This window comes from Antennarius striatus, chromosome 23 (assembly GCF_040054535.1).
Source record: "Antennarius striatus isolate MH-2024 chromosome 23, ASM4005453v1, whole genome shotgun sequence".
Classification (NCBI taxonomy): Eukaryota; Metazoa; Chordata; class Actinopteri; order Lophiiformes; family Antennariidae; genus Antennarius; species Antennarius striatus.
The window spans coordinates 6,269,234-6,297,053 of NC_090798.1; the positions used below are offsets into that span (position 1 = coordinate 6,269,234).

A 27,820-nucleotide genomic window follows, 5' to 3' on the forward strand; every position below is an offset into this window, starting at 1 on the left:
AATGAGGGTAATGTGGAACCAGGAACAGAACGTAACAGAAGTAGCAGAAAACCATAGATCGGCTCAAAATAACAATATATAAATTGAATTAAAAATTTAACAAGATGTTGAGATCAAGAAGAAATATCGAATAATTGGTGAAAGATGGAATAAATTGACCAATGTCTGGGGCAAGAATATGTTTGGACCATGCAAATGCATCATATAGCAGAAACCACAGTACAGTATATTTATCCAGTGCAAGTGACGTTTGCTCGCTGCGGTGTTGATTATTCATGCCTTCATGTCCAGACAGGTGAATCCATCGACGGTGGACATTCTTGGCTCGATTACATTTCACTCACGACTCAAGTTTGTTTTAAAATGGCGGCGGAAGCGTTTAACCAGGTATGAAATGTTGATGATGCCGGATAAACTTGTGAAATATGTTTGTTCTTAGCACAGGAGAAGTATTTCCTCCATTATGAGGATGCCACCAGAGAGAAAAATGTCTTACGTGTTTTAAATTTGTTTGCAATTGAGGGAGCGCCGTTTAAATCTAATAGTCGGCGTCAGGAGCAAGTGCACTTGACGAGCCCGTCGCCTTTAATGCTTACTGGCCGCCATTTGTTTCCATTTGGATATCAATTTAGTCTTGTATCCCGTCAAATGACCTCCCACCGGAGCTGTCCGTGTACGCTGAGCTGAGTTAGGAGACAGGTTTAGAGATGGTGGAACAGTAGTCACAACATCACCATGGACCGCCCCGGTGGGGAGACTGCCCCCCACCTGTAGCATCATCAGTCGGCATCATGGCGAACCCGACCCTCGGTGCCCCGGAGCGGACAGACGGTGAGTGATGTGTCGCGTCGTCACCCGTAACTTGTAACTATGAATGAGAATTTAACGCAACATTACAGTTTCTACCACCTCTGAATGATAAATGTTATTTTATTATCAGAGCATAAAATCAAACACATAATAATAAACCATGACGTGTAGTACTATTTATTAGCAGGACCTGTTCTTTTTCCTGCTAAATACACATGTATGACTGAGGAGGTGCTTCTCACAATTTAATTAAAAATTACCTGTGAAAATACATTCCATAAAATTACAAAATGCCTTCTAAGTCGTCTGCTTTCCGTTATACAAATTACACAATGCTGCCCAACTAATCAGAGAGCGTTTATTCCAGAATCTTGCTATCCCAGCTCAGATTAAAGTGTGTGTGTGTGTGTGTGGGTGGGTGGGTGTGTTTGCTTCTAGAAGGTGTATAAAAACTACTGGCTTTGTGTTTAGTCCCTAATACCTTCCGCATGATGAATATAAAGAGGAGTGTGATGGAACGCTGACATTTATCGGTGACCTCTGGCTGTAGATGATTTTCACAAGAAAAACCTGTTGCTGTGTTTTGGGACAAAGAGTAGGCAGGCTCACATGACACAGGGCAGGTCAGGATTTAGAGTAAGAATCCAGTTTTCTGTGTTGACAGTTTGGAACTGGACTGGAACTTTTAGGTGACCTCGGGGATTTGATATGAAGCAGACTTATGTTCAACTTTCACCATGTTAAAGAATAAAAAACGAGACCTGTGTTCCTGAAACATGGATCCTAACAGAAAGGCGTTGATCAGGAGCTCAGTTAATTAATGCAGCTCAGTCACACTAGCTTTGCCTTAGCCTCTCAGCTGGTGTCCAGGCACGATCAAGCCCTGCTGGGATCCTGTTCACATAACAGTACAGATTCCAGTTACACTCTGGTTGCTGTGGGATTAGTTTTCACCTAATCCCAAGTACTAGTGCTAGTGTAATATTAGATGTATTAGATGTGTTTTGAAAAATTTTAGTCAACATCTGGGCTGGGTTAACTGTTTAGATGGCCTTTAAGATCATTTCTTGTAGAGTAATGTCTAAAGAAATAATTTGGCACTTAAGATGAATTCAGGGTTTTGGAAATCTTAAAAACTCTTTTGATAAAAACTCGTCTTTGGGAGTTAGATTCACAGAAATAGTTAAGTATTTGAATAACATAGTTTTAATAATAATAATTGTAAAATAATATGTCAATTTGGGTATGTTTTTTACTAGAAGTGCTGTCTGTCACATTGTTTTACCAGATCGAATCTAAAAACGTGACTAAAACCTAATTTTGTACAACACTTAAAATGATCTCCTATTTTTTTCTAAGATGTGTCTGGAGGAGCCATGATGGAGAACGGCTGTGTGATTGTCTCTCACCTCCATGAGCAGATCAACCTGCACCACCATGAACCCAGCATGACCCTCCACAGCCAGCCCTTCCTGCTCAGCTACAACCCCCCCTGCTCATCTACCCACATGTACTACAGCAGCCCTCAGAAAAGCCCCCCAGACCTCAACCAGGACAGCCACAGCTTGTCTTCCCAGGACTCCGGTATTCCGACTCTGGAGATCAATCCTCCGGAGCCCATCCTCCACAGCCACCAGCGCCTGTGTGACTGCAGTCATGACTCTCCTGCCACTTTGCCTTTGGATGATCCGTCTGACACCAACACCGTCCACAAATCCTCCACTTTCCCCCGCAGCGGGTATGACTCCATCCGCCTCTTCAGCCCCACCCTAAGATTATCCACCACGATGGGGATGGGTGTCGGCGGTGGAGCCTTGAACCGCCGGGATGACATCTCAGTGTGCAGCGTGTCTAGCATGAGCACAGATCTGTCGGTGTCCAATGAAGACATCCTGGATTTCACCGTCACCTCTGACTCCAGTGCTATTGTTACCTTGGAAACTGATAACAGCGGCACCACTTACTTCTCAGATGTGATGCTGTCATCGCCAGGAAACGCAGGAGACCTATGGAGTCCTGCGAGACCACATTCAGGTTCAAGGTTCACACAACAGCAAGAGGATGGAAGGCCAAAGAAACTGGGACCTCTAGCAAGCTTATTCAACAAGTAAGTTCAGATTCAGTTAATCATGTTCGTAATTTATAGGGTCAGTCATAATTTACATGGGGATCCTCCCTTGGATTCTGGGTATTTCTTGCTCATTTGATGTTGAAGTGACATCTTAACATTTGATAAATACTGCACACTACAGACTTGAGTGTGTTTGAAGTCTGGTTGCAAATGGATTCATCACCTGCAGGTAGAAGCTTGGATCCAAACTTTAATGATAAAATATTCCTTCTTTATAAGTTAAAATATTGACATTTATTTAGCCTTACAAATGTTGATTTACTTTCTGCTAAAAAAACTACCAGACTGTGTTATAAGCATTTATCTTTTAACGTATGTAAATTATATATCTGAAATTGCACAAATAGAGGGATTAACCAGTTTGACCAGTTCACCAGGGAGTAGGAAATTTGAAATATTTAACGTTATCGGTTCCTGCAGAAGTGTGCTCTGTTTGTTGTCAAAGTGGAAACACTGGTATTGAGAAGTATATAAAAAACATTCAAACAAATGACTCGTGCTTACATTTCTAGCCAGTAAGTTCATTTTCAATTTTTTTTAAGTACTCATGATGTTCAGTGACCTAAATGTCGAGTAGTTCATTTCTTCGGTTTAAAAAGTTAAAGTGTACCATGCTTTTAAAAATATTAAATAGACCCTTTAATATATTATAAAAGTGCATAAGTGTAAAGATCCTGATTTCAGAAAAATGAAATAAGGTATGAGCTTCAATTTCTTTTTCTTCTTTATGCCATGTAAAAGATCTGAACCAATCAATTGTTAAGCAATCTCAACACGTCTTGACAATTGAGCAGCTTAAATCTATTTTTAGTTTGTTTCCTTAGATCTATTCCTCCACCCTCTGTGTGTGGGAAAGGTGAGTTACTGTACAGTGAGATAATTCAGAAGCGTCTGTGGAGTCATTTAAGCGAAAGCTACACATAGAATTCATGAATGGCTTTGTCCAACCACGTTAGCAACATGTTGATATCATATACAGTGCCTTGCGAAAGTATTGTCCCTCCCAAGGACTTTTTTGACATTTTGCCACATTTCAGGCTTCAAAGTTAACGATAAGAAATTTGAAAATATTTTTCATGAATCAAAAACATGTGAGACGCAATCGTGAAGTGGTTCAAATTTATGCAACATTTTATTTTGTGTTTACAAATAAAAAAGTGAAAAGTAGGATGTGCAAAAATATTGGACTGATGTTCTCTCACCTCAGCTAACCGACTCCAGAAGTTCCCTGATGACTTCTGAATGATCCAATGTTGACCCAAATGACTAACAATGACAGAGTGCATCTGTGTCATTTGGTCTCACATTTGCACATCCTACTTTTCAGTTTTTTTATTTGTGAACACAATACAAGGTGTTGAATAAATTTGGTTCCATTTTTACAATTGTGTCTCACATGTTGTTCATTCTTGAAAAATATTTTCAAATTTGTTATCTTTAAGTTTGAAGCATGAAATGTGGCAAAAAGTCAACAAGTTTTTGGGGAGCCAATACTTTCGAAAGGCACTGTATCTCTTTTGGTTGTGCTGATGAGGCTGAGAGTCATAATTAATTCATCTTTCCACAAAATCTTAAGTTGAATTCTCCCTCACAAGTAAGTAACAGCCTCTCAGTCAGTAATAGTTATCACTTCTATTCCAAGTGATTCCAAAGGAACGTTCATTAACAGGTTGTCGAGCGATGAATTGAGGAGTATTTTTTTGTCTCCATCCCAATATGCTATTAGAGGGTCTTCGTTCATTTTGGAGTGGATTTGTTTTCCCAGCAGATCTGCGTTTTGTCTTTTCTCTATGCTTCATATTGCTGTACCACAGTTTTAGAACATATCAGATAAACCGGTTTTGAACCGCCGCTAGGAAGTATTAACATGAGTTTGTCCACTCTTGACTGAAAGCTTCATTTTTATTGGTTCCTTTTCTCTTTGAGCACACCATTTCTTTGCTTTGACTCCTATAGGACAGTGTTCCAGTCCACACTCAGTCTGCCAAGTTTCCTCCCAGACAACATTATTCTTTTGTCATTCTAGATGTTCATAATCTGTTTATAACAGCAGGAAAACAACCTTATGAAGAATTTATATGTAACAAGTGTGTGATGTGTGAAGGATGAAAAGACATTGAAGGAAAAAGCCATTTACCCAGATTTAGTAGGATAGTTGTCTGTTTTGTTCCTCCTGTCAGTTTAGACTCTGTCAGATCTTGCAAAAGGAGGCATTGCTCAAACCATGCTTAGCTAAGACATCCTTCCCACCAGTCTTTCATAATATAACAGTAGTTAAGTGTGGCTTTATGGATCTGTATACTCCTTTTGCATCTCTTGAACTAGATGTAGGGAAAATGTTTGTCGCGTATTGCGCAGGACGACAAATGACCTCAATGATAAAACCAAAGCGGTTTGTGCTACACATCAGGGCGGGGTCTTCACATCCTGATACCTCACAACTTACTTGTCTGATAGGAAATCCACACAGCACAGCAAATCGTGCTTAAAAGTTCTTGGCTTTTGTCACATGCAAACTGTTGCATTGCATTTTAAGTGTTCCCTAACATCTGTGTTTGCAGTGTGGAGTTCCTTCCCCTTAAGTAAGTTCATGTATACTGCTAACAAAGATGCTTTCAGATGTTCGTGTTTCTGCTTCTCATCCAGTCAAAAAAATTAGCTTTGTTGTCACTATCAGTCAAAGCCTGATTGTTCAGTTACGAGCTGTTTCCTTCGCATGAAGACCTGTTATTTATTTATTTTCACACAGCGCTCTTGTGCTTTTCTCTGGCTTTGTTAATGAAGACTAATAGTGACTGACGACAAGGCCAAATACTGAGAATGTTGTGATTCTATTGAGAACCCTCCAGAGCTCATTTGAAGTTTGTGGTTCTTCAGTTTGGTTCACATTCATTAGCATTGATCACATTTAGCTTCTCATTCAGTCATAAAGTCAGCCTCTGATTTCCACTTAATGTTTACATGTGGATTTGAATCAACGGGGTTTTATTGCACCAAATAAAAGCCTTATTCATTTTTAGTCCAGGCAGCTGGCAGAAAACTGAGGTGCAACCTGACACCGGCTGTGTTCTTAAAGTAAGTGTGTGTGTGTGTGTGTGTGTGTGTGTGTGTGTGTGTGTGTGTGTGTGTCCGCGTGTGTCCGCGTGAAGGTGTTTACATGAGATTCAAGCTTTTTGCTTTTCTTCAAGGTTGTAAATCCTGCAGTGATGTTTAAAACATGTAAATTGATCATAACATGAAAGAGCCCAATAGTAAAATACATTGCTTTCACAAATACTATATTGGGAGACTATTAAATGACATACTGTGTAATATCTGAGATACACCCTTATAGAAGTTTAAACCCGATGACAGATGGCTCTGGATAGACAGGTGCTGTCACTGAATTGTATGATGAATCTTACATTCAGTGTTGTTGAGGATGCAGGTGAGTCCAAACATAAAGACAAAAACATACCAATGTGTGCGTGCTTTTTGTTTTGGAATTGAAAAGAGCTAGATGAAGGTCACTTGTAGTCCTGAAATGTCTAGATTATCGCAACTGTTCGGATTATCATATCAGAATGGAACAAAGAACAAGACTCTTTATATGTGACACTGAAGACGCAACATATGAAGCTGCTCCAAGGCACAGCTGAGCCAAGCCATTAAAGTAAGTGGTTTAACAAATGCCTTCTGCTGATAAATACTCTGCATTATATTATAATAACATATTTGATGCATAAAATTGAAAAGTGTCAGAGCTTTTGATTAACTTGTCCAAAACCCCTCAACCATTCTTATTTTTAATTATGGAAAGAATTTTACTTTCAGAGTGTTTTTCCTCAAAGAAATCTTCCTCAGGCACTTACTCTGGTTAATAAATGTCAGAAATGGTGCCACCAGTCATTTCCGTACACAGTATTTTCTGCAATGAAGGATTTGATTTAAATAAATAAATTGCATTAAATGTGATGCATTCAATAAAAAAAGCGGAAACTCAGCATTATCTCCCCCTCCCTTTCCCTGTAGTTATTACTCTCTTGCCCTCACGTGGAACGGTTAGTCATTCCCTCCAGACACCTTCTCCTCACCCTTTTCTCCCCTCCCACTGGTGAAGTCAGGCCTCCTCCTGCCTGTTCCTCTACAATCTCACTCTGTCTGAATATGCTGCCTCTGTGGGACTTCTTTTATTTCCTCTCTCTAACTAAAAAAATGGAAGTTAAGGGTCTGACTTTGAGCTGAGGGAAAGATTTGTCTTCAACGGACGTTTGGGCTTCTTTTTTTTAAAATTTGATCAACTTTTAAAATTGTGCACCGTTTTCAGTGTGGTCTGTGCAATTGAAGATTTTGACCAAGGGTTTTCATGGTGAGAGCAGGATGGCCACCCCATCACTTCTTATGTACATCGACAGGTAGGGCGACACAAAATGTGTCTAGTGTATGTCTTGTTCATTACTGTTTCTGTTTCAAGAGTTGATTCGGAGAGAAACTGAGTGACATTGTCCTAGATGACCATTTTTCCACGAATGCACACTGTTTCCTGGCCGTGTTGTGTTTCTTTTAGCTTCAAACAGCTCGTAACCTCTTTTACTCTTATCTCTCATACTGGGACAAACTGGTTGTACTGTGCTTTGCCACTTCTTGTACTAGCTTGTTTGGTATTTCTCTTGTCAGTTGGAACTGCATGAGCCACTGGAGACATTATCTTCTTATTTTCACACAAGCGTGAATGCAAGGGTCATGAAATCCTAATATTCACTGGAGACCATAAAACGGTTCAGTGCAAAGCCTCAACCTGTGTCGGACACATAGATTTCACCTTTTACAAGCCCTCTTGGTTTTTCTAGCTGCTCCACTTGAGCATAGTTGCAACCGCCCCCTGTCGCGTTGAATCACCTTTGACCTTAAATGAATGCATATCACATTCCTGTTTTGTTGACAATTGTTAGGCAGCATGCATAAAACGTTAATACACAAGCTTTTTATCAGCTGTACAGAAAAAATGTGATGTTATGTGTTGAAGGTGGGGCTTGGTCAGCCTCTGTTCTTGATGAGCATTCCATTACGATGGCTCAAGGGTTACTAAAGTTCATCGCTTCCCATAGTTCAGAGCCTGGTCAGTTTGTTTTGGCCACCTTAACATTACTGCCTTTGGAAATTAATTTAAATAGTTTTATACTGAATTTTAAAAAAAGGAAATTATTTAGACAGCACTTAAACTTTTTACGGAGCTTTAAACTGCCTCGTGGATCTCTTTGATATGATTTTATCTGCTGTTGTATAATGATGTATGTGTCATGCTTTGGCCGCATTTTCAGAGGTGGTAGCTAGAGCAGAGTTTATCAGTTTATGGAGAAGATTGAGAAGGACAGTCAAATGTTAAAATGTAGAATTTTCTCTTTTTATTGGACTATCATTGTCCTTTTAAGTAAAATGTAGTTTTTTCACCCTGCCAGTCACTCCATTGTGAACTCAAAGAGGATGTTGTTGTTTTTTTAGCTAATTATATCTTCACGTAAACTCAAGTGACTTGGATTACAGCAGATATGTACTTAAAAGAAAACTTCCTTCAGCATTCCAAGTATGACATGTTGCTCTGCAAGTGTTGGATACCTTCAGCTTGTTTCACGAAGCACGTCTACAGAACTGGCTTATTTTCATTGGATGTGGGTTTACAATGTTATATACAGTTATAGTTATGAGCTCAATTATTAAGGAAATGGTAATGGACGGACTTTTGCCCCATTTAATTTGTTGAGCTCATTCAAGTCAGGTATTGGACTTGAATCTTCGTTTTTCTTAACATGGTTTCTGAAATGGACCACATGTCCATGTTTTGATTCATCAAAGCCCTTAGACAGCAGAATGAGGAAATGTCTTCGTCATTTTCTGTGTGCGTCAGTGTCAGTAAATAGAATGGGAAACTTAGAAACTGATGTGAAACATGCCGCCTTGACAGAATGAATTCTTCTTTTGAATTAAAGTATATGTGGGCTAAAGGTGAAGTGTTGGCTAACAGCCTTGCTGTTGTCTGTAGTTTTATCTTTCGCGCAATGTTTTTGAGAATTCTGTCTTTTAAAAAGTCCAGAAGGAAGCCTTGGTTTGATTGAGCAATGATGGAATAGGAACCTTTTAGGATGTTGCTTGGATAGGTGAAGAAAACGACTGCTTAGACTACTTGCAGTTTTATTTAAAGTTATCATTAATTTGCTTCCATTTATATACCATTCTAAAGATTTTGTACAAGGTTACTCATTCCTGTACTTGCAGGGGGGGGACAATGAGAGCGTGACCATCTCTTCAGGTGTGACCAAACTAGAATTCTTTCCTTGGTGTTGTTTGTTCATCATTTTCCTTTCTGGCCTTGCAGCACTGTATTGTAATGTGATCTTAACCACAAACGTCATCACTGTGGAATCTGATATTTAGTGTTACATGAACTCCCTATCATTCAGAGATCAGATAAAATTCTCTTATGTGTTTGTTTTTCTTCCTTCTTTCAGGGAAGACATCATGAAACTCATAATTCTCAAACTGAATATTGTCACTGATGGGAACATCTTGTGGTGCCAAGGATCACTTTGATTGCTGGCTGTTGCTTTGCTAAGAAAAATATACACACTTGAAATAATGTTTTCATAAGTGGTAGTGATGGTTAATGTTTATCTTGTTTATTAAGTCTGCATTGCCCACTGAATTGGTCAGGATGTTTGACTTTGACCAGTCACACTTGGATGGACTTCAAAGTCTGTTAGTCAGCTGCTTGGCTTCGATAATAACTAACATATATACTGTATATCTACCGTATATAACATATATACTGTACACTTTTTGCTAAAGACTTCTTTGTCAAACAGTGTGAATACTGTCATTCTGTGTCATTTGTATATGTATATGCCTATAGATGTCAGGTGCAAGAAGCAACACATATTTAATCATTTAAATTTCATTAGTTTATTGTTTATGTAATTGCTTAATTTTTTTTAGCTTTTTGCTTTGGTATTCTTTGTATGGTTGAGAGTTGCTCTGGTCCTTGTCACATCCACATGTGTGCAGGCGTGGATTTCTAACCCAATCTGGTACAATATCCTCCTCTTCAAGCCAACTGGTATAATTTTGATGTTGAATCAATGATTGAGTCAGTTCACTGTAGTCCTCGCTCCACATTCGTGGTTTAAAACAAAATGCGAGTGGAGTTCTTTCGCGTCATCAGCAATATGTTTGTCATTTTAGAACAGGATGAAAGGATCATGGAACTGGTAATTAGGGAGTCACTAGAGCCTCCTGGCTCCAGCGCAAACACAGGAGCTGTAGCGGGAGCACTGAGCTGTACTTCAATGAAACCTCCAGCCTGTTGTTATCAGCTTCCCATTCTTTAAGCTGACCCCAATCCAAAGCCTACTTGTTGATCCAACATGTGGAGTCTGCTTTTCTCTTGGCTCTCCAGGGTCCACAATGACCCATTGGTGTTAACCCATCCTGTGAAGCAAAAATACTGATATCAACAACTGCAAATAATTAGTCAGAAGTATTAGATTAGGTGGACTCAATGAAAATCAGCTTTAATGGACTGAATGATGTTAAAGTTGTTATTTTACAATTCTTAGGGATCTTTTATATGTTGGTGTGTTTTCACAGCTAGGTTCCAGCCAGGTTTTTAATTACAGTCCCCACCACCAGTTTAGTGATGGCACCACACGTGCAGGTAAAGGATTACATTACTAAGGATCCGCTAACACTGACAACTGACTTTATTAATGCTTCCCCATTAATACGCAGATTTCCTGAACCATGGCAACTCATGTCCTCACCCATCCAAACAAAATGATCTGTTTTTGTGTATGCATTTACTGTCATCTTTGTGTTTGTCTACTTTCTGTACCCTATGTAAAAAAGAAAAAAGAAAAACTTTTGAAAAGTTTTCATGATACTGTATTGACAAGGAATTCTTCAAGCAGTTGAAACACCAGGTGAGCAGTGAGTTTTAGTTATCAGTGCAGGGCAGACAGACATGTTCATTTAAAGAAAAGAATCCTCAATTTAAGCAGTAAAGGTGCATCTTCTGTCTGTGTAAGCCACCACTTTAGTGAATTATTACTGAGTGTCTGCATGTTGCTCTTCTATAGTCAATGCACAAGTTCTTTGTCTGGGTTTTATTTGTCCAACGGTGACCAACCAGATGCCAGATGCCTCATGGGTAGTAATTATGCTGCATTGATCGCCTGTATTGATGTTCTTCTTCAGTCCATAGATTGGTTTTGTAAATTCAGTGGTACACACACATACCACACACTTTGCTTTGGGGGCCACAATGGTTATCAAGCAGAGATTTGCTTGCAATTATGTCCCTCTTATCTTTTTAACCCTGTTGTATAATGGCCTCATTTGTTTCCGATTTACAGGAGCCTGTTTTCCAGGAGGGTGAGGGACAGTCGGTCAGCAGAGCAGAGGGATCCAGGGTGGAAGCTGTTTGGAAAAGTCCCACCACGGGAAGGCTCCAATAAGGACCCCAAGAGGATACAAAAGGTACATATTCACATCTGTACTCCATCTATGAGTTAGTTTCAAATTAAGTGTTCGTCAGCGATGGTTAATGTCAAAATTCAGACTACTGCTCCCTGCTGGTATGGAAAGGCTCTTTTTAATCGCTGTTATACAGTATAGTATGCTAGTTTCAGTGTTTTCAAATACACCTTGTTGGCCCCATTGCAAAAGACATGGGATAATGATTGTATTGTTTTGGTGAGTTATGACTTTCATAAATTGAGACGACACTACATTACAATGTGTATGTGGTACATGCTGTACATTTGTGTGTCTGAAAACTAGGGGGGAGCACAGTTAATGAGCATTACAGATATATTGTCTATACCGCCTTAATCGTCATTAAATGATGCATCACATTGGTTAAAAGTTTTGATTGTTTATTACAATTTAACTGAAAAAAGAATACAGTGCCAAATTAAACTTTCTGAATTTTATTGAAATAGTGTTCAATATTGGTTTTAGACACTTCTTCAGGTTTAATATCAGCAATTTGTGTTGTAATACTTCCTTTTGGCGTTATCACTGCACCCTGGGATAATAACACGTATAATAACATCATGACTCATGCTCAGGACAGATAACATAAATGATGACTAAGAATATACTGTACATTCTAACTTGCACAACCACAACACATGTACCGCAGCCTTAACAGGAGTAATTACAGTCATGAGATTAATTTCTCATTGGAATTGAGAATGAGCAAAGAACCTTTTCTTTTTTTTAAATGACACATTTACACACACGCACATACGCTATCGTCATTTCAATCCAAAGCTTTGTCACTTCTTCTCGTTTCGGCTTTTCCCTTCAGGGGTCGCCACAGCGAATCAGATGCCTCCATCTAACCCTGTTGTCTGCATTCCCTTCTCTCACACCAACTACCTTCATGTCCTCTGTCATTACATCCATAAACCTCCTACTGCATCTGTAGTACTCTTTTTTGGCATGAAATCATACTGCTGCTCACAAATGCTCACTTCTGCCCTTAGTCTAGCTTCAACCACTCTTTGCCATAACTTCATTGTATGGCTCATCAGCTTTATTCCTCTGCGGTTGCCACAACTATGCACATCTCCCTTGTTCTTAAAAATGGGCACCAGCACACTTCTCCTCCATTCCTCAGGCATCTTCTCACTTTCTAAGATCCTGTTGAAAAACCCAGTCAAAAACTCTGCTGCCACCTCTCTTAAGACACTTCCATACCTCCACAGGTATGTCATCAGGACCGAGTTCCTTTCCACTCTTCATCCTCTTCAATGCCCTCCTCACTTCATCCTGACTAATCTTTGCTACTTCCTCGTCCACAACAGTCACCTCTTCTAGTCTGGATTCTCTCCCATTTTCCTCATCAACTCTTCAAAGTGCTCTGTCCATTTTCCCATCACACTACTGGCAACTGTCACTACACTTCCATCCCTATCCTTAATCACCCTAACCTGCTGCACGTCCTTCCCATCTCTGTCTCTCTGTCTTGCCAACCTGTATGGATCAGTCTCTCCCTCCTTACTGTCCAAACTAGCATACAAGTCATCATAAGCCCCTTTTTTGGCCTTTGCTACCTCTACTTTCACCTTACGCTGCATCTCCTCTCAGTGTCCCACTTCTTAACTAACCTCTTTCTCTGTATACACTCCTGTACCTCCTCATTGCACCACCAAGTCTCTTTATCTACTTTCCTTCCAGATGACACACTGAACACTCTCCTACCTGTCTCCTACCTCTCCTACCTCTCCTACATTAACTGTAGAAAGCTTTGTCAATATAATTTCAATTTATATGTTCACTTTATGCAGTTTTCTTCTTCTTCTAGCCACCAAGAAAGGTGTTGCTGATGTAGTTTGACAACTTCTAATATATAATACGCTGTTGCTCCACTAGCTGCAGTTAGTTCTCCAGCACTTTAAAATTTAAAAGGTGACACCAATTTTTTACTACCCTTCTGTTGACACTAGCCATGGGAGAAAAGAAGTCATGATTTCACATTCATCACAAAACAGATGGTAAATTAAAAGACATGCTTTCTTTTAAAACATGCAAAGGACTGTCTTTATTCTGTCAGACTTGAGAATAACATGCCACGGGTGTTTGTGTTGCTCAGCAATTTGAAATTCAAAATGTCAAGGTCTTTAAGAGCATGTTGTCAAATAGCCAGCTGGTGCCTGAACACTTACAATTTCCCACTCTTGTTCAGAGGGCAGACAGCAATGTGTCATGGTCCCAAATAAAGAGCATCACAGCGCTGCTAAAATCAAGCAGAAAGCAGGGTGGCATCGTGTAATTAGAGCCTGTGGAAACCTGTTATTATGTAACCATCTACCATGGATCACCACCACCCAGGGAGTAGCACTCCTCTCTCATCTTTGTGCTGTTAAAGTCCGCTTGAAATGTCTGCTTCCTACAGCTTTCATATCATCCCTTTAACGTGTTGTACTGGCTTTAAATAGCTTGTTATGTTGACAGTCTTGTGTTTGTTAGAAATTAAACCCTGAGGACTGATATGCCGTCATTGACATGTGTGCTCTGTTTTAATAGCTTGGGTTCGTCTTATCTGCGGCTGCAACCTTATATTGGCCCTCAGGAATCAGTTAACACGGATAGGTTTTCAGGCTTTTGTCTTGCCGATACTGCTGTTCAAAGGCGGGGCCAGTACACTTTGTGTGTGTTTAGTGCTTTATTTGCGTTTGTTCGACTGCTATAAGATTGTGGTACTTCAAACATCAACGCTCCCCATCAAAGTCGGGGGGTGGAGGTGGAGCCAACCTATGTAGAAGCATCAATACAACGTGAGATCACAACGAACTGCTACCGGCTGCTGAAGCAAGTAACTTTTAGCATGCTGAGCCTCTAAATATCCTTGTTATGCAGGCCAAACATGTCTGAGGTATTTCAGAGGGAGAGTGAGTTTACATTAAATTGGATAATTTTACCAGCAGGAGCTTTAATTTTAATGCCAAGTTATGTGAAGTGCTTTCAGAAGAAATGAGGGACTAGGGAGGGACTAGGGACTATTTTGTCCTAATATTCTAAATGCCATTAAGAATTCAAATCATGTTTCTTTTATTGCTGCTGCTTTCAGACACTGAAAGTGTAAAATATAAGCTGATACAAAATAACTTATAATAAGTCTGATGTTATCAGCTCACCTCTTCACTAGTCTGCTCCATTTTTTTTTGCATTTACTTTGGCAAACCTGGTACCTGATGCTGTTTTTGGAGATTCCAGCAAACCAAGACAACAACAAAAGCTATTTTGGAGTCACAGTCGGCTCGTGATTGGTCAGAGAATCATCAATGCCATGCCTGATCGCAGGGAGACTGGACAAAAACCAACCAGACCCTCCACTTTCAAATACTCTTTCTTGTGTCTGTTGACAGCATGGAACACCATGCTGTAGTCAACAGAGAAGGTGAAGATTTTTTGGACATGTCACAGAAATTATGTCTCGGTGTGTTTGTTGGGCTTCACTATGGTGACCAACCACACTCGGGAGAGCCATAGCTGTCATATAAATGAAACCATTCTAGCAAAAATGCGAGGCAATACAGTTAGAGTAAGAGATATTAGTTGATAGAAGTGAAACAAAGATTTGTCCTGAAGTAACCTTGCCTTATGTTCTGGTGTCTCTCTTGTAAACACTGCTGTATATGAGCAGCCCACCCTGAAACAGCCCCGATAAAACAGCTACAATTATGACATCATCAGACTGAACTCGTACAGCCTCTTTGGTTTCAGCTTCTATCTGGAGTCATAGAAACTCTTCACAAACCCTGTGATGTAGTTTTAGCTTTGTCTCACTGACATCACTGTAAACAATATGCATGGAATCACAGAACAAAACATATAATAATGATAATAATAATAATAATAATATAATAATAATAATGCAATAAATATAATAATAATACAAAACATGCAATGATTAAACAATACAATATGTATTAGCTTGGAAATGTAACAAAATAAACATTTGTGGATGAGATAAAAGAAATTGTTTTAGGTTAATCCAGGAAATGTAATGCCAAAATGAGGTAAATCATTAATCTCATCAATGTAAAATAATTTAAAACTCTGATGTGCACATTGATTTGATGTATTTGAAAAGTGTAAATTGTTTATCAAAACAGTTAACGTAATGGGTTCCAGAACTCTGAATTTAAGTTGATAGTGACTAAATAGGAGTGAGATTATTTATCTGCGCAGCAAGAGAATTTTTCTGTTCAAGAAATAAGTTGGTTGGGCCCACTTCTAAAATTACAAATTTTGGCAAACATAGAACAATTTCCAGCCTTCTTTCCAATTGAAAAGCTCTTTCAACAAAAGCTTCCAGACAGTCACATCTTGGAAAAATTAGAGTAGATTATATTTGATTATTTTGAAAGCCGTACATCTATAAGTCAAACATTTGATCTATTTATAGTGAGAATCAGTCATGAAGCTGGGGAACCATTCACCCAGAGCACAGGCTTTCTAACTTATGTTGGGGGCTTTAGCTGCAGCTGCTCACAGAGTCTGGACCGGATTAAGAGAACAGACGGTGGAGTGGCTGAAACCTGATCCGTCACTCTGAGGTTGATTAGAATGCCTGAAGCAGCCTGAAGCAGAGAGCAGAGCGTTTTTTTCAGTGCAGAGATGAGCACTAATAAGACATAACGGTGTTGATTTGCTAACACGCATGCAGCAGCGGTTCAGAGCTGCTCAGTGTGGTGTTGCTGCACGGAGAAAGGAGGGGAGGCAGGGGGGTATCATGCTGCTGCTCCCTCGTCTTCAGTGCGGGGTGTGTCCCCTCTTTGGCAGCTTGACTGTCCCTCTCCTTCCTTTTTCACATCCTCCTTGTCCTCTCACTGCTGTGTGCCCCGTTGCCTGGAGTGAGCCCACAGGAGTAGCTGCAACGATGCTCGGCTAGCATCTAGGAAAACTAACCCCCATTGGAGGAGGTCTGTAAGGAACTGCAGCGTTCATGGTGAGTGAGAAAAAGTGGCGGAGCTCGGAGACCCGCCGTGTTTTTCCTCGTCTGTCAGAGGGCATTGGTAGTCAGAGTGTGACAGAAGAGAATGGCTCCAGTTTCACATTATAGCTTCTTTCACTTGATCGTAGCGCTGTGCTCGGCTGCGGAGAGCATGGTGATGATAGTCGGCATGTCTGTGTCTAGAAAGATGAAATTATTTCCTGCTTGTGTTGATGGACTAATGTCCATTGATGGACCAATATCCATCCAAGATATGACCTTAACAGAATGAAACTTGACACCACCATTCAGTAGTACAACAAAAGCACGTGCAGAAGTGACAGCGCTGTTTCTTTTCTATTTTGGCATTTTGAAGAATGCCAAAAGGAATTCCTCCTCTTCTTATTGTTCCTGTTGAACGTATTGGAATGGGTGTTTGTTGTCTAGTAAAGAATGAATGAGGGGAAAAAAAACACAGATTCCAGTTGTTTAGGGCCATACCACTTTGTTTTATTTCACATTTTATAACAAAGCTTCAAGACTCGTTACAGACTCGCTAACTTGGAAAGAAGGATCCACAAGATACTACATGGAAATGAAACTACCATATCAAATTCAATCTGATATATTTAGTTACCTAAACAGGATTTTATCAGATCTGGAAAAGATGTTGCTCACAGTTTTTACCATTAATATTCAGACATGATGGAAGTGTGAATCTGTGAGGTTAATTTCTCTAGGGGTAAGTGTACTCCACAATCAGAAGTAGTAAATCTTGAAGGTTGAATCTGAAGTAACTTGTCTTCTGTATTGGGTTTGAAGATGTTTCTTTAGTTCACGACTGATCACCATGACTTGGATAAACAACGATCTACATAAGCATACCATCAAGACGTACCACAGAATTATTGTGTGATGCTTCCAAAGACTGCATGGTGTTATGCTACTCTGAGTAAAGTGACAAATGATAAAATGTGCCCTTATATCTGGTAACTATGACTTCTGTGGTCCAGCGGCTCATCTCGCTGGAGAGAAAGGGACTCCAGACTACGTTAACTGTTGTTGGTTTGAACATCTGAGCTGTCTGCTCTGCATTGTGGGAAATGTCAGCTTCATGTTTTTACTAGACAGTTGAATTGTTGGTTTAACAGGGATATTTCTGACTCTTCTGCGTCGACTAGTCTGTGAGAAACAATAGTGTAGTACAGAATTCTTTATATCTAACATTTTAAATTTTATAGACTTTATTACAACAGTTTGAAGGTTTAATGGATGATGGGTGTAGATGAATGAATAAACAGACGGAATAGACTTATTTATACTGTAGCTCTGCTGTGATTTGGAGAAATCTGCAAAACACATAGAATGGAGTGTCTTGTGTACCTTTTCTGTCCACACCATCCTCAAACAAATGTGATGTTTGTGCATTTTAAAAATTTGTACCCATAGGCAACTTTCAGTAGCTGTGAGGCTGTTTTGGGTTGCTAAAGGTGAATCAAAAGAATTTTGTGAAATCTATTTTCTTCGACCGAAAGAAAAAGTACTGATCAGTTATTGATAGGCAGAAGAGTCTGCTACCTTTGCTAACCTAGCGTAGCTGCTGTCACCCTTACCTAACTCACCCACACGCCTTTCTTTCCGCACACATCCCCTCTCATGTTACACCTTGAAAGCAGTGCCTGCATTGCTGTTGAAAGGACGCCAGAAAGATGTCTCTTTCTCTCCGTCCCTCCCTCTCTCTGCAGTATTTCATCCGTTATCAGGGCGCAAAGCTCCGGCTAACCTTTTTGTCGACCTGCAGCTAACTTTAAATAGCAGTCCACGAATGTCTGCAGTCAGTTTAGATCAAAATTAAAAGTTGTCTGTTCAAACCTTGGGTTGGTCTGTAGCTTGCATGTTTTTTTTAAACTATGTTAATTACCCAAGGTGTAATATTTGTTTCTCTCTTTAAGGCTGACAAAACAATTCATTACCTAGAATGCAGGCTATGAGACGGAAGTCAGTAGTGCAAATGCATCTCTTTAATAAATTGTCCACTTCTTAGTGCTGATGCCACTCAACTTGGCATTGGACCCTCTTTTTATTATTATTATTATTATTATTATTATTATTATTATTATTATTATTGTTATTATCATTATTATTATTTTATTTATCAGCAGTAAAATTAGCCATAAAATGTGTATCTGTGTTGCAGATACGATATGATCACAAAACAAAATTTTCTCCTTGATCAGACTGAGGAGGACTTGGGTAAACATGCAGCTTGGTGATAATCCTCAACACAGTCCAAGAAGGAAGGGAAGGATCTAAAACCAGATGTAGAGATGATAGCGGGGAGAAGAAAACTAAGGGACGTGTCCACATGAGAATGGTGACTCACCCTCTGTGCAGTCATCCCAGTGCTGAGTGCAGGCTTACCCATGAATCACCTTTTATCTCCAGTGGTGGGCGAATGGTTTTCCATTAGTACCCTTCACTCTCAGCCTCCCTCGTCCTCCTTTTTTCTGTCACCTCCCTTCATTTGTTTCGCGTGTCGACTGTTGATGCCCGAGCCACGAGGGAATGTTCTGACAGCTTTTCCTGACAGCTTTTCCTGTCATTCATTTTATTTTCACACAGCAGTGGCTTACCGTGGCTTTGAAATGTAGACACCGTTTTCCCTTCTGTGAAGCATTTGCGAGATAGCCAAAGTCAATAGCGTTGGTATTTGCTTTGTGTTTCCTCCTGGCCTGAATTTTCAGGTTCAGAAGTGCTCAGAGGAGTCTCCTGGCACAAGACAGGAGTTTCCTTCCACATAACTGATGGATCTGTGTAGGATCTGAAATGACTTGTCGCTTAATTCTTACATCATTGACTACAGAAAGAGCTTCTTAAAATTCACTTGAATGTTGTGAAACAGTTCAACACCAAAAGGAGGAGGTTGGTGTTTTTCTGTACATCTTTTGCACCTCCTGGCTGTTGCCTCTTGTTCTTACTTTTTCCTGTCTTTTGTTTATAGCATTTTTATCACATTTTAGTCATAAAGTTTATGGGTGTTATCGTTAATCACAGAGAATTACCATATTTGCATGTCTCTTCTTTCACTGATGTACTGCAGTCCTCCTCATGCAAAAAATCAGTCTGTTTAAATTTTGATTACACGTCCCCCTGGGTCAGTGCACAGCCTCTGTCACAGTAGTGTCCAACACAAAGACAGATGAATAAGATCAGCTGCGTTAGTGACAGTCAGGCCTGCACAAACTTCCAATGTTGGAATAGATGTTTCTGTTTCTTTCTGGCCTGTGCTGATAAATGCAAACCTCCCCGTGGCAGCGCAGCGTTAAGCTGATTGCTTGCAGTCCTCAGTCTGCATTATTTACCAGTTCAACTCACACTGGAGGCCATTTTGGATCTACAGTGGTATGTGTGTGCTCTCTTTACAGTGGCTTCCCAATTAACTAAGAGAATTTAGCACCTTTGCACCTCTCACGCATAAGACCTCTGGATCCTATGCGTGAGACCCCCGTAACCAGCAAAAGCAGATGAAGTGGCTAAGGAGATGAATGAATTAATGAATTTAGCATCTTTTAGCATGCTGGTCTGAAGGTCTTCCCTTCTTCTTTCCTTGCTCCATCAGGTCCCCGATGCTGATCTTCAGATATCAGCACACAGCTGCTACAGTATCTCACACACTCACACAACCTGCAAGTCAGCTGATGGCTGACCTTTTGTTAAACTGCTCTGAGGCTTTAGCTTAGACAGTCTGAATGTCACATGGCATCACACTGGTAGAGGAGCAGAGTCTTTAGGCACCAGCTGACATGCTCAGGGGCTAAAGAGCATCGACCCTAAGTTGTCATAACATATTTCAGAATTTCACTACTGGAAAGTCAAGTCTGCACAGAAATCTGCTGTTTATGCTGCAGGAAGATGGAGATGCTTTTGAAATTGGTGCTGCATGACCACAGAAACCTGAGAACAGTGTGGTGTACCTTTTGTTCTTTTTACATAAACGACTGATGACCAGAATGCTTTTCTCCACAAGAGAAGAACAACCACGCCTGCTGGTCGGCAACGAAATGTGAGTGCAACAGCACTGGGATTTCTGTTTGCAAGCAGACGACAAAATGACCGGCAACCCAATAACAATAAATGAAATAAAATGTTTGCAATGGAAAACATTATCAGTATTTCCTAATTAATTTGATTTCAAGGTTTTCAAACACAAAATCTATTTCTGAAAATATTGTAACTGAGAAAGAGGTGTGTGGTCATAGGATATTTGATCGGATCTTGGGTAGAGTGACTTTCCACATCCGACCTCTTTTGTGTAGGGGCTCCATTAACAAATGTGGAAATAGGACCTGTAGCTCAAACAATAGAAATCGAGCTAGGAGAAGACACAGGAAGTGGAGAGAAGTTTAACATTGGTACGCGGATACTACTTCATGAAACAATGCTGGGTGAAAATATGCATGAAATCTCCTTGTGGATACAAGTGAACTCAAATGATCTCTTCCTCCCCCTAAAGTCCTAGCAGACTATGCTCGACCAAAAGTTTAGCTTTGAGACCAGCTGTGACCCGCTTTCTCTGGCAGACTCCTCTTTGTCAGCAGCAATGTGAAACTTAATATAGCTCAAATGAAACTGTCCTCAAAAAGAGAAGCCCGCTCTGTCTGCACTGTTGTAATTGGAAATCTGCTTTCATTGCCAGGAATATGAAACAAAGGCTGGCAGAGCTGGACCTGGCAACCCAACTTCTCCCAGGCAAAGCGTGAGGAAAAACCTGGACTTTGAGCCCCTCTCCACCACCGCACTTATACTAGAGGACAGACCTGCGTATGTAAACACACACACATTTTTCTTTCTGACTGACTGGCTTTGGCTTGTCAGCCTTTAAAAGCCTCTCCTGTGTTCTTTTATCTCCACCTTCCTCTCATTCTTTGTGTATCAGACATCTGCTGATCTTTACTCCATTCAGCATTGTTCCAGTTTTTGCAGTGTAATACGGATGATGACAGATATGTGCTGCTGAAAGCGTAATCCCGACCCCCCCTCAAACAGTAGCGTGGGTTTACAATAAACTTCCTCAGGTTCATGCAGGAAGTCCGGCCACACCATGACTAACAAATGAGTTCAATCACTGATCAGGTCTATTTTCCTTCATAACTGGCTCCCCCTAGTGGTAGAAATAATCCACATGCTGTTTTAGTTTTCATTGCAACCTGTTTATTGGTGTCAGAGTTAATTCTCCGTCTATTCAGAATGTTCCGCCAGAGCTTCAGCAGTTGAAACAGAAAACATTCATCTCCTTGCTGACAAGGTCAATAAAACATTGTTGGAAGTCTCAAAAGAGATATTTGCAGCTTGAACTGATACCAACAGGCTGTGCTGTAACCTAAATTAGGATGGAAGAAAAGAAATGTCTGCTTATCGTATTTTTGTGGAGCTTTTGACCACATCTCAGGGTTGATGGACTGAGAGCGTTCCAGCGCTGTCAGATGTACTGAAAGCTCCTGAAAAGGCAGGCAGACCATTTTCATTTTTAGTCTACTGAGCTACATTTATTACTTGTTCTGGAGCTTCCACTCACTGCACATGATGCATATCAGCACAGATGTTGTCTGGAATGAGAGTTTTTTTCCTTTGGTTCAGGATGATTTAAACTCTTGCTCCTTTTGTCTTGCGTTTTACTCTTTTTCTACCAAACTTGATCCAATGTGAATAATAAAAGTAATCGCAAACTGATTTTGTCTGCACTGATGTTTGTGCACTACAGAAATCTACCTGCTAAGCCAGCCGAGGAGGCGCAGAAACACAGACAGCAGTATGAAGAGATGGTGGCCCAGGCCAAGAAGAGAGGTGAGGCCAAGGTTTCCTTAACAGCTGCAGACAGTCCTGTCCTCTCAATACTCTAAATATCCATCCTTCCTTGGCAAACAGCTGTTGCTCTCTTCGCTTCTCAGAAGATGAGGACCACAGGACTGAACAGATGTTTACATCTCTTCAGTCTGCTCGACTCTTCTGTCAGTTGTCCCTGTATTAACCACCCCTCTTCCTGCTTCTTATACAGAGTTGAAGGAGGCTCAGAGGAGAAAGAAGCAACTGGAGGATCGGTGCAAGCTCGAGGAGAGCATCGGCACAGCTGCCCAGACCTGGAATCAGGAAATCCTACCTAACTGGAACACAATGTGAGCAAATAATGATTGTTTCATCTTTTTGTTTAATCTGCATTGGTCTTGAACTCACAACATCCCCAACCAGTGAAACATCATTTCCATTTTGAGAAATCTAGGATACTGCGTACGTCTATCCATGCATACAAGAGGAAAATAAATGAAGGGGAAAAATGAGAGGAGAAAAATAAATACACAAGGGTTAATCAAAATTGCTCAAACTATCATGGTTTAACTTTCTTAAATTAAAGAAATCTTTGTAGTCATATCTTTTCTGCGTGAATGACTCAGATGTTTCCCTGCTCCAACTCACTTGATTGATCTTCCTGAGCTTCCTGCCAAAGCTGAAACCACAGATGGTTTCACTTGACTTTGACTTCATCAGAGATAGAAGGGTGGATTTCAAAATTCCTAACCTTACTTTATCGTCACTGAAAATTACCGCGTCGACTCCATTTTGCAAACAACTGGAAAACCAAATAAGTTTACAATGATTAGATGAATATGAAATGATTTACACCAATGAGAGCACTTGTAAGATTTTACTCTGAAGGGTATTCATTTCTTGGACACTTCCACTGTCCCGTCCGAGTGAGACGCTGATGTTAGACTTGTTGTTTTTGTTTTTCTCCACATTTAACGCTCCTGCAGGTGTACATCTCGACGAGTCAGAGACCTCTGGTGGCAGGGCATCCCACCCAGCGTCAGGGGTAAAGTGTGGAGCCTGGCTGTGGGCAACGAGCTCAACATCACACACGGTAAATGGGAGTGAGGGAGCTTCTAAGAACGTCGTATTTTATGATGAAGAGAGAAAAGTTGTAGCAATGTAGTTGGAGACATTAAATACACACGACAAACAATATGACAAAGGTCCAGTCTATTTCATATACACATACATTTTGGTTCATTCAACAGCCAAAACTTCAGACACACATGTTTGGAATAAAACGGTTACTAGTGAGATAAAACAGGAGGAAATGGTGAGTCCATTAAGATGCACGGTCCAGCAAGTTCTCCTGTACAAGAGCTAACGGGCAGCATTTCAAAGAGATCTCTTGTCCGGATTGAGGTTACACACACACACACACACACACACACACACACACACACACACACCCACACACACTCACCCACACACACACACACACTACAGATTCATTCTGCACTACTAGCTCCCTCAGGGTCATTACAGATAAGATGACTGCTGAGCTGGTCCGCTCATGATACACAGTCTAATGCATTACACACACACACACACACACACACACACACACACACACACACACACACACACACACACACACACTCTGCTCTCAGGTCTCTAATGTCCTTGTTTCATTACTATGAACTCTGGTGTATTTTGTTCTTGTTGCTAAAGCTATCACAAGGATGTGAATGATTCCTGCCAATAGGGATGGAGATGGCTTTCCTGACATCATTAATAGCTTAGTTGTAATTATTACGAACAACACTGACATCCTACAGAATATTAATTCCTCCAGTCCTTACAATAAAACTCCATATATCCACAAACAAGTTGTAAAAAAGTTAAGTTTTTTAAATATTTCCTTACTTTCATATAAACAACTCTTGTTTGCAACCTCTTCTGTGTCTTCCTCCCTCCTCACACCGACTGTTTTGTGTTTGTCACGTTGCTGCAGAGCTGTATAACATCTGTCTGGCCCGAGCTAAAGAGAAGTGGAATACCACCGCAGCGCCAGCCTCAGAACCTGAAGGTGGTGAGGGATATAAAAAAGTTCTCTTCATATTCACTCAAAGTCAATGGGACTAAACCTGAGGGTTGACTGTGTAGTTCAGTGTTTGTCCATTTCCTGATGTTGCCGTGTTTTCCAGATGCTGGCTCGTCAGATCGGGAGTCCAGCCTGGAGCAGATCAAGTTGGACATCTCAAGAACATTCCCCCACCTGTGCATCTTCCAGCAGGTCTGTTGCAGCACCACATCCTCTTCATACAGCACTGACATGAAATCACGTATAAAAAAAAACAGGGCTTGATTGAGAACACGTAGTATCTAGACTTGAATCTGTTACCCCGGTAACCCTGGGAAGAAAGAATGAAGATCATGTTTTTTTACTCAAGTAAGTGTAACTTTGACCTTTTTGTTTATTGTCTTCATTGTTTCTTTGTTCATCATCAGGGTGGGCCATATCATGATGTGCTGCACAGCATTCTGGGAGCATACACTTGCTACCGGCCAGATGTTGGCTATGTAAGTCAAACCTACGAAACACAGCACCACATGTTGCAGCGATATCTCTTATTATACTGCAGCTCTGGAAGAGGCTGTACCCCCACCTTTAGGCTGTGATTGGTTCAAGTGTCTTGTTTTGTCTTTCCTGAATTTCATGTGTGTGTTCAGGTGCAGGGAATGTCATTCATCGCAGCAGTGCTGATCCTGAACCTGGACACGGCTGACGCCTTCATAGCTTTTGCCAACCTGCTCAACAAACCCTGTCAGATGGCCTTCTTCAGAGTCGACCACAGCCTTGTGAGTGCACACACAAAAAAACTGATTACAGTATGTTGTAGTATAACAACTTTATGAAACACAATAATAAATAATTAATTTAAAATGGTGTAATGTTTTCACGTCGGCCTTCCTCACGTATGACGCCACCTGCAGCATTCCTTTAGATGCCTCCCTCCCTGCCTGCTTCTTAAACCCAGTGTTTCCCTCTCTTACTCATCCAGATCTCCTTCTGTCCACAGATGCTGACTTACTTTTCAGCATTTGAAGTGTGCTTTGAAGAAAATCTACCAAAGCTTTTTGCACATTTCAAGAAAAACAACTTGACCCCTGATATTTATTTAATTGATTGGTGAGTCTCTGGATCTTTTTTTCTTTTGTGCCTTTTCATTAAAATCTACCCGTTCTTATAAACATTCATTGCATTTTAGTTTGCACATTATTGTGTACTGAGCTCTGCATCCGATTTTTTATATATATATATATGTGTGTGTGTGTGTGAAAATAAAATTTAGTTATCTCTTTCTTATGAGAGACTGTATCATCTTTAAGCTTTTCTTCTCTGTTTGTCTTCAGGATCTTCACTCTTTACAGTAAGTCACTTCCACTGGACCTGGCGTGTCGAGTATGGGACGTGTTCTGCCGAGACGGCGAGGAGTTCTTGTTCCGCACCGCGTTGGGGCTGCTGCGTCTCTTTCAGGACGTTCTGACCTGCATGGATTTCATCCACATGGCCCAGTTCCTCACCCGCCTGCCTGACTTCATCCCCGCTGAGCAGCTCTTCCACCACATCGCCACTGTTCACATGACCAGCCGCAACAGGAAGTGGGCGCAGGTAGGGCAGTGCAGCTTTGCATCTCCAGGTTTCTGGTTGATACTCCCCTTCTACCCTTTTAACCGTACCCCCATCCTCCTCAGGTCCTGCAGGCCTTGCAGAAAGATCTGGAGAAAGGTAGCCCGGTGCTGAAGCGCTGAGAACACACCAGAAGGAAAATCTGACAAATTGGACTCCTTGTTGTCCGGATGATCCAGTAAACCAACCTGGTAGTAGCCTCTAATAATCCTCTTCTCCAGGGCTGTGACATACCTAAAACTGGAACTGGGACCCTGGAGGGAGGGCTGTTGAAAGTAATACAAGGCCTTATTTATCTCCCACCACCCCTCCTCTGCTCAGACGCCCAGACCGGACTGGAAAGTCTGCTGGCAGAGGCTGAAGAATGTATCACACACTCCCATGTCCTCAAAGAATGCTGACTCGGGTCTTTTACAGACCAGAGGAAGCTCATACATCTTTTGCTCCACATGGACTTTTAATTCTCTGTGGTTGTTCAAACTCCACTTTTACATTTAGAAATTTTCCGATTAAAGTCCAGGTTCGACTTGTCAGGTAAAGTGAGGGCATCGTCCTACAATGACATCTCCAGAGTCAAACCTGTGAACGACCTACACTAAGTAGAACCTCAGCGAGTGTCTATGCATCTTTTATTCTGCACATTTTCTCTCAAAACTTAACTCATTCCTTAATTTAAACCTTGATGTATGTTTCGGGTGACTGAACTGTTACGTGACGTCCGCTCTGTTCTTGAATTGTCGGATAGCCTTGTGAGTTTAAATTCCACGGAAATGCACATCACCTTAAAGCTCAAGGTAAATCCGACGGTGTCTCTGAGAGCACCGCCTCATTACGTTTATGAAATGTTTGAACCCTCCAGAAAGGGGTCTTAAACTGTCTGTAAAATGTGTTTTCAGTATATATGTGTCGTCGAGGTTGGAGTAAGTAATGAAATGATTCCACACATGGACTTAACCAGCTCTTGATGTGTTGAGCTACATTTCTGCTTGTTAGTGTTTTGATTTCTGATGTTTTAGTGTGATGTCTTTAAGTTTTGTATTTATTTAATATTTACCAAAAGGACAAAGGGACATAAACAGGACTTATTCCACTCAGACGAACGACTAGTAATGGACAGGATATGAGGCTATGGGAGGATGACGTGTCTGAGGTGTTTGTGCTTTCTTTGTCTGACGTGACAGTAAATCAACTATTTTGAAGACAACGGCATTGTAGTCAACGTGACACATTCATGGATGGTAACAGGAACGTCCTGAAGGAAAGTTTGTTGTGTCGGCGCTCCAGTTGAAAGGCTTCGACAATCAGCTCCAGCCTTTGAGGAGAGGCCGTAGTTTCTGTTACATCTACCCTTCTTTTTTGTTTCTTTTTTTTCTCGCTGCATCTCTGTGAATTCCAATGTAGTTCCTCAACATTCTTCAACTTGTCATGCTTCCTGTCTGTGCAATTTTGTTTTCTTGATTTGGAGAGCAGCTGATAATACAAGCGGTTTTTGCGATTCACGTGTGATTAAGCCTGAAAGCTCACTAAGTTACCAGTTTGTTGTTACAGTAAAAGCTGGCCTGCGTTTGACTCGAACCTCCCAGCTCTACCAGCACCTCCTGCCTCCAAACACAAACGGACTAAATCAGTGTAATCAGTGTCGTATGTTGTTTCTTAACTTTTGTTTGCTTTGCATTGTTGTTTTTTTTTGTTGTTTCACTTGAGACCCGTGCACTGTAGAGGACTGATGGAGACAGCAGAGGGTAATCATGCAGCTGTATCTCACTTGAAATGTATATAAATAATGGTTTTATTAAAATAAAGAGATGTACATATTCAACCAAACCACATCTGTTTGTTGTCATGTTTACTTCTACTAAATGTTAAACATCCACAACCTTACAATGTGGTAGGACACATCTAG

General features: G+C 40.7%; 1 protein-coding gene across 5 annotated transcripts; it reads left to right on the forward strand.

Moving 5' to 3' along the window:
• The first annotated feature begins 339 nt into the window (after window positions 1-339).
• tbc1d14 (TBC1 domain family, member 14) lies at window positions 340-27,744 on the forward strand. 5 transcript variants are annotated; one of them, XM_068308390.1, is made up of 14 exons: window positions 340-831; window positions 2,170-2,917; window positions 11,326-11,449; window positions 21,115-21,239; window positions 22,180-22,262; window positions 22,474-22,591; window positions 23,228-23,334; window positions 24,238-24,315; window positions 24,431-24,519; window positions 24,735-24,806; window positions 24,957-25,085; window positions 25,289-25,416; window positions 25,641-25,899; window positions 25,983-27,744. In XM_068308390.1, the coding sequence occupies exons 1-14, from the start codon at window positions 792-794 to the stop codon at window positions 26,037-26,039; spliced, it is 2,157 nt and encodes a 718-aa protein (XP_068164491.1). In that variant the 5' UTR covers window positions 340-791; the 3' UTR covers window positions 26,040-27,744. The 5 variants fall into 5 exon arrangements, with proteins under 5 accessions (XP_068164491.1, XP_068164493.1, XP_068164492.1 ...); XM_068308392.1 differs by having other exon boundaries at window positions 25,307-25,416; XM_068308391.1 differs by having other exon boundaries at window positions 24,238-24,312.
• Window positions 27,745-27,820: the final 76 nt, after the last annotated feature.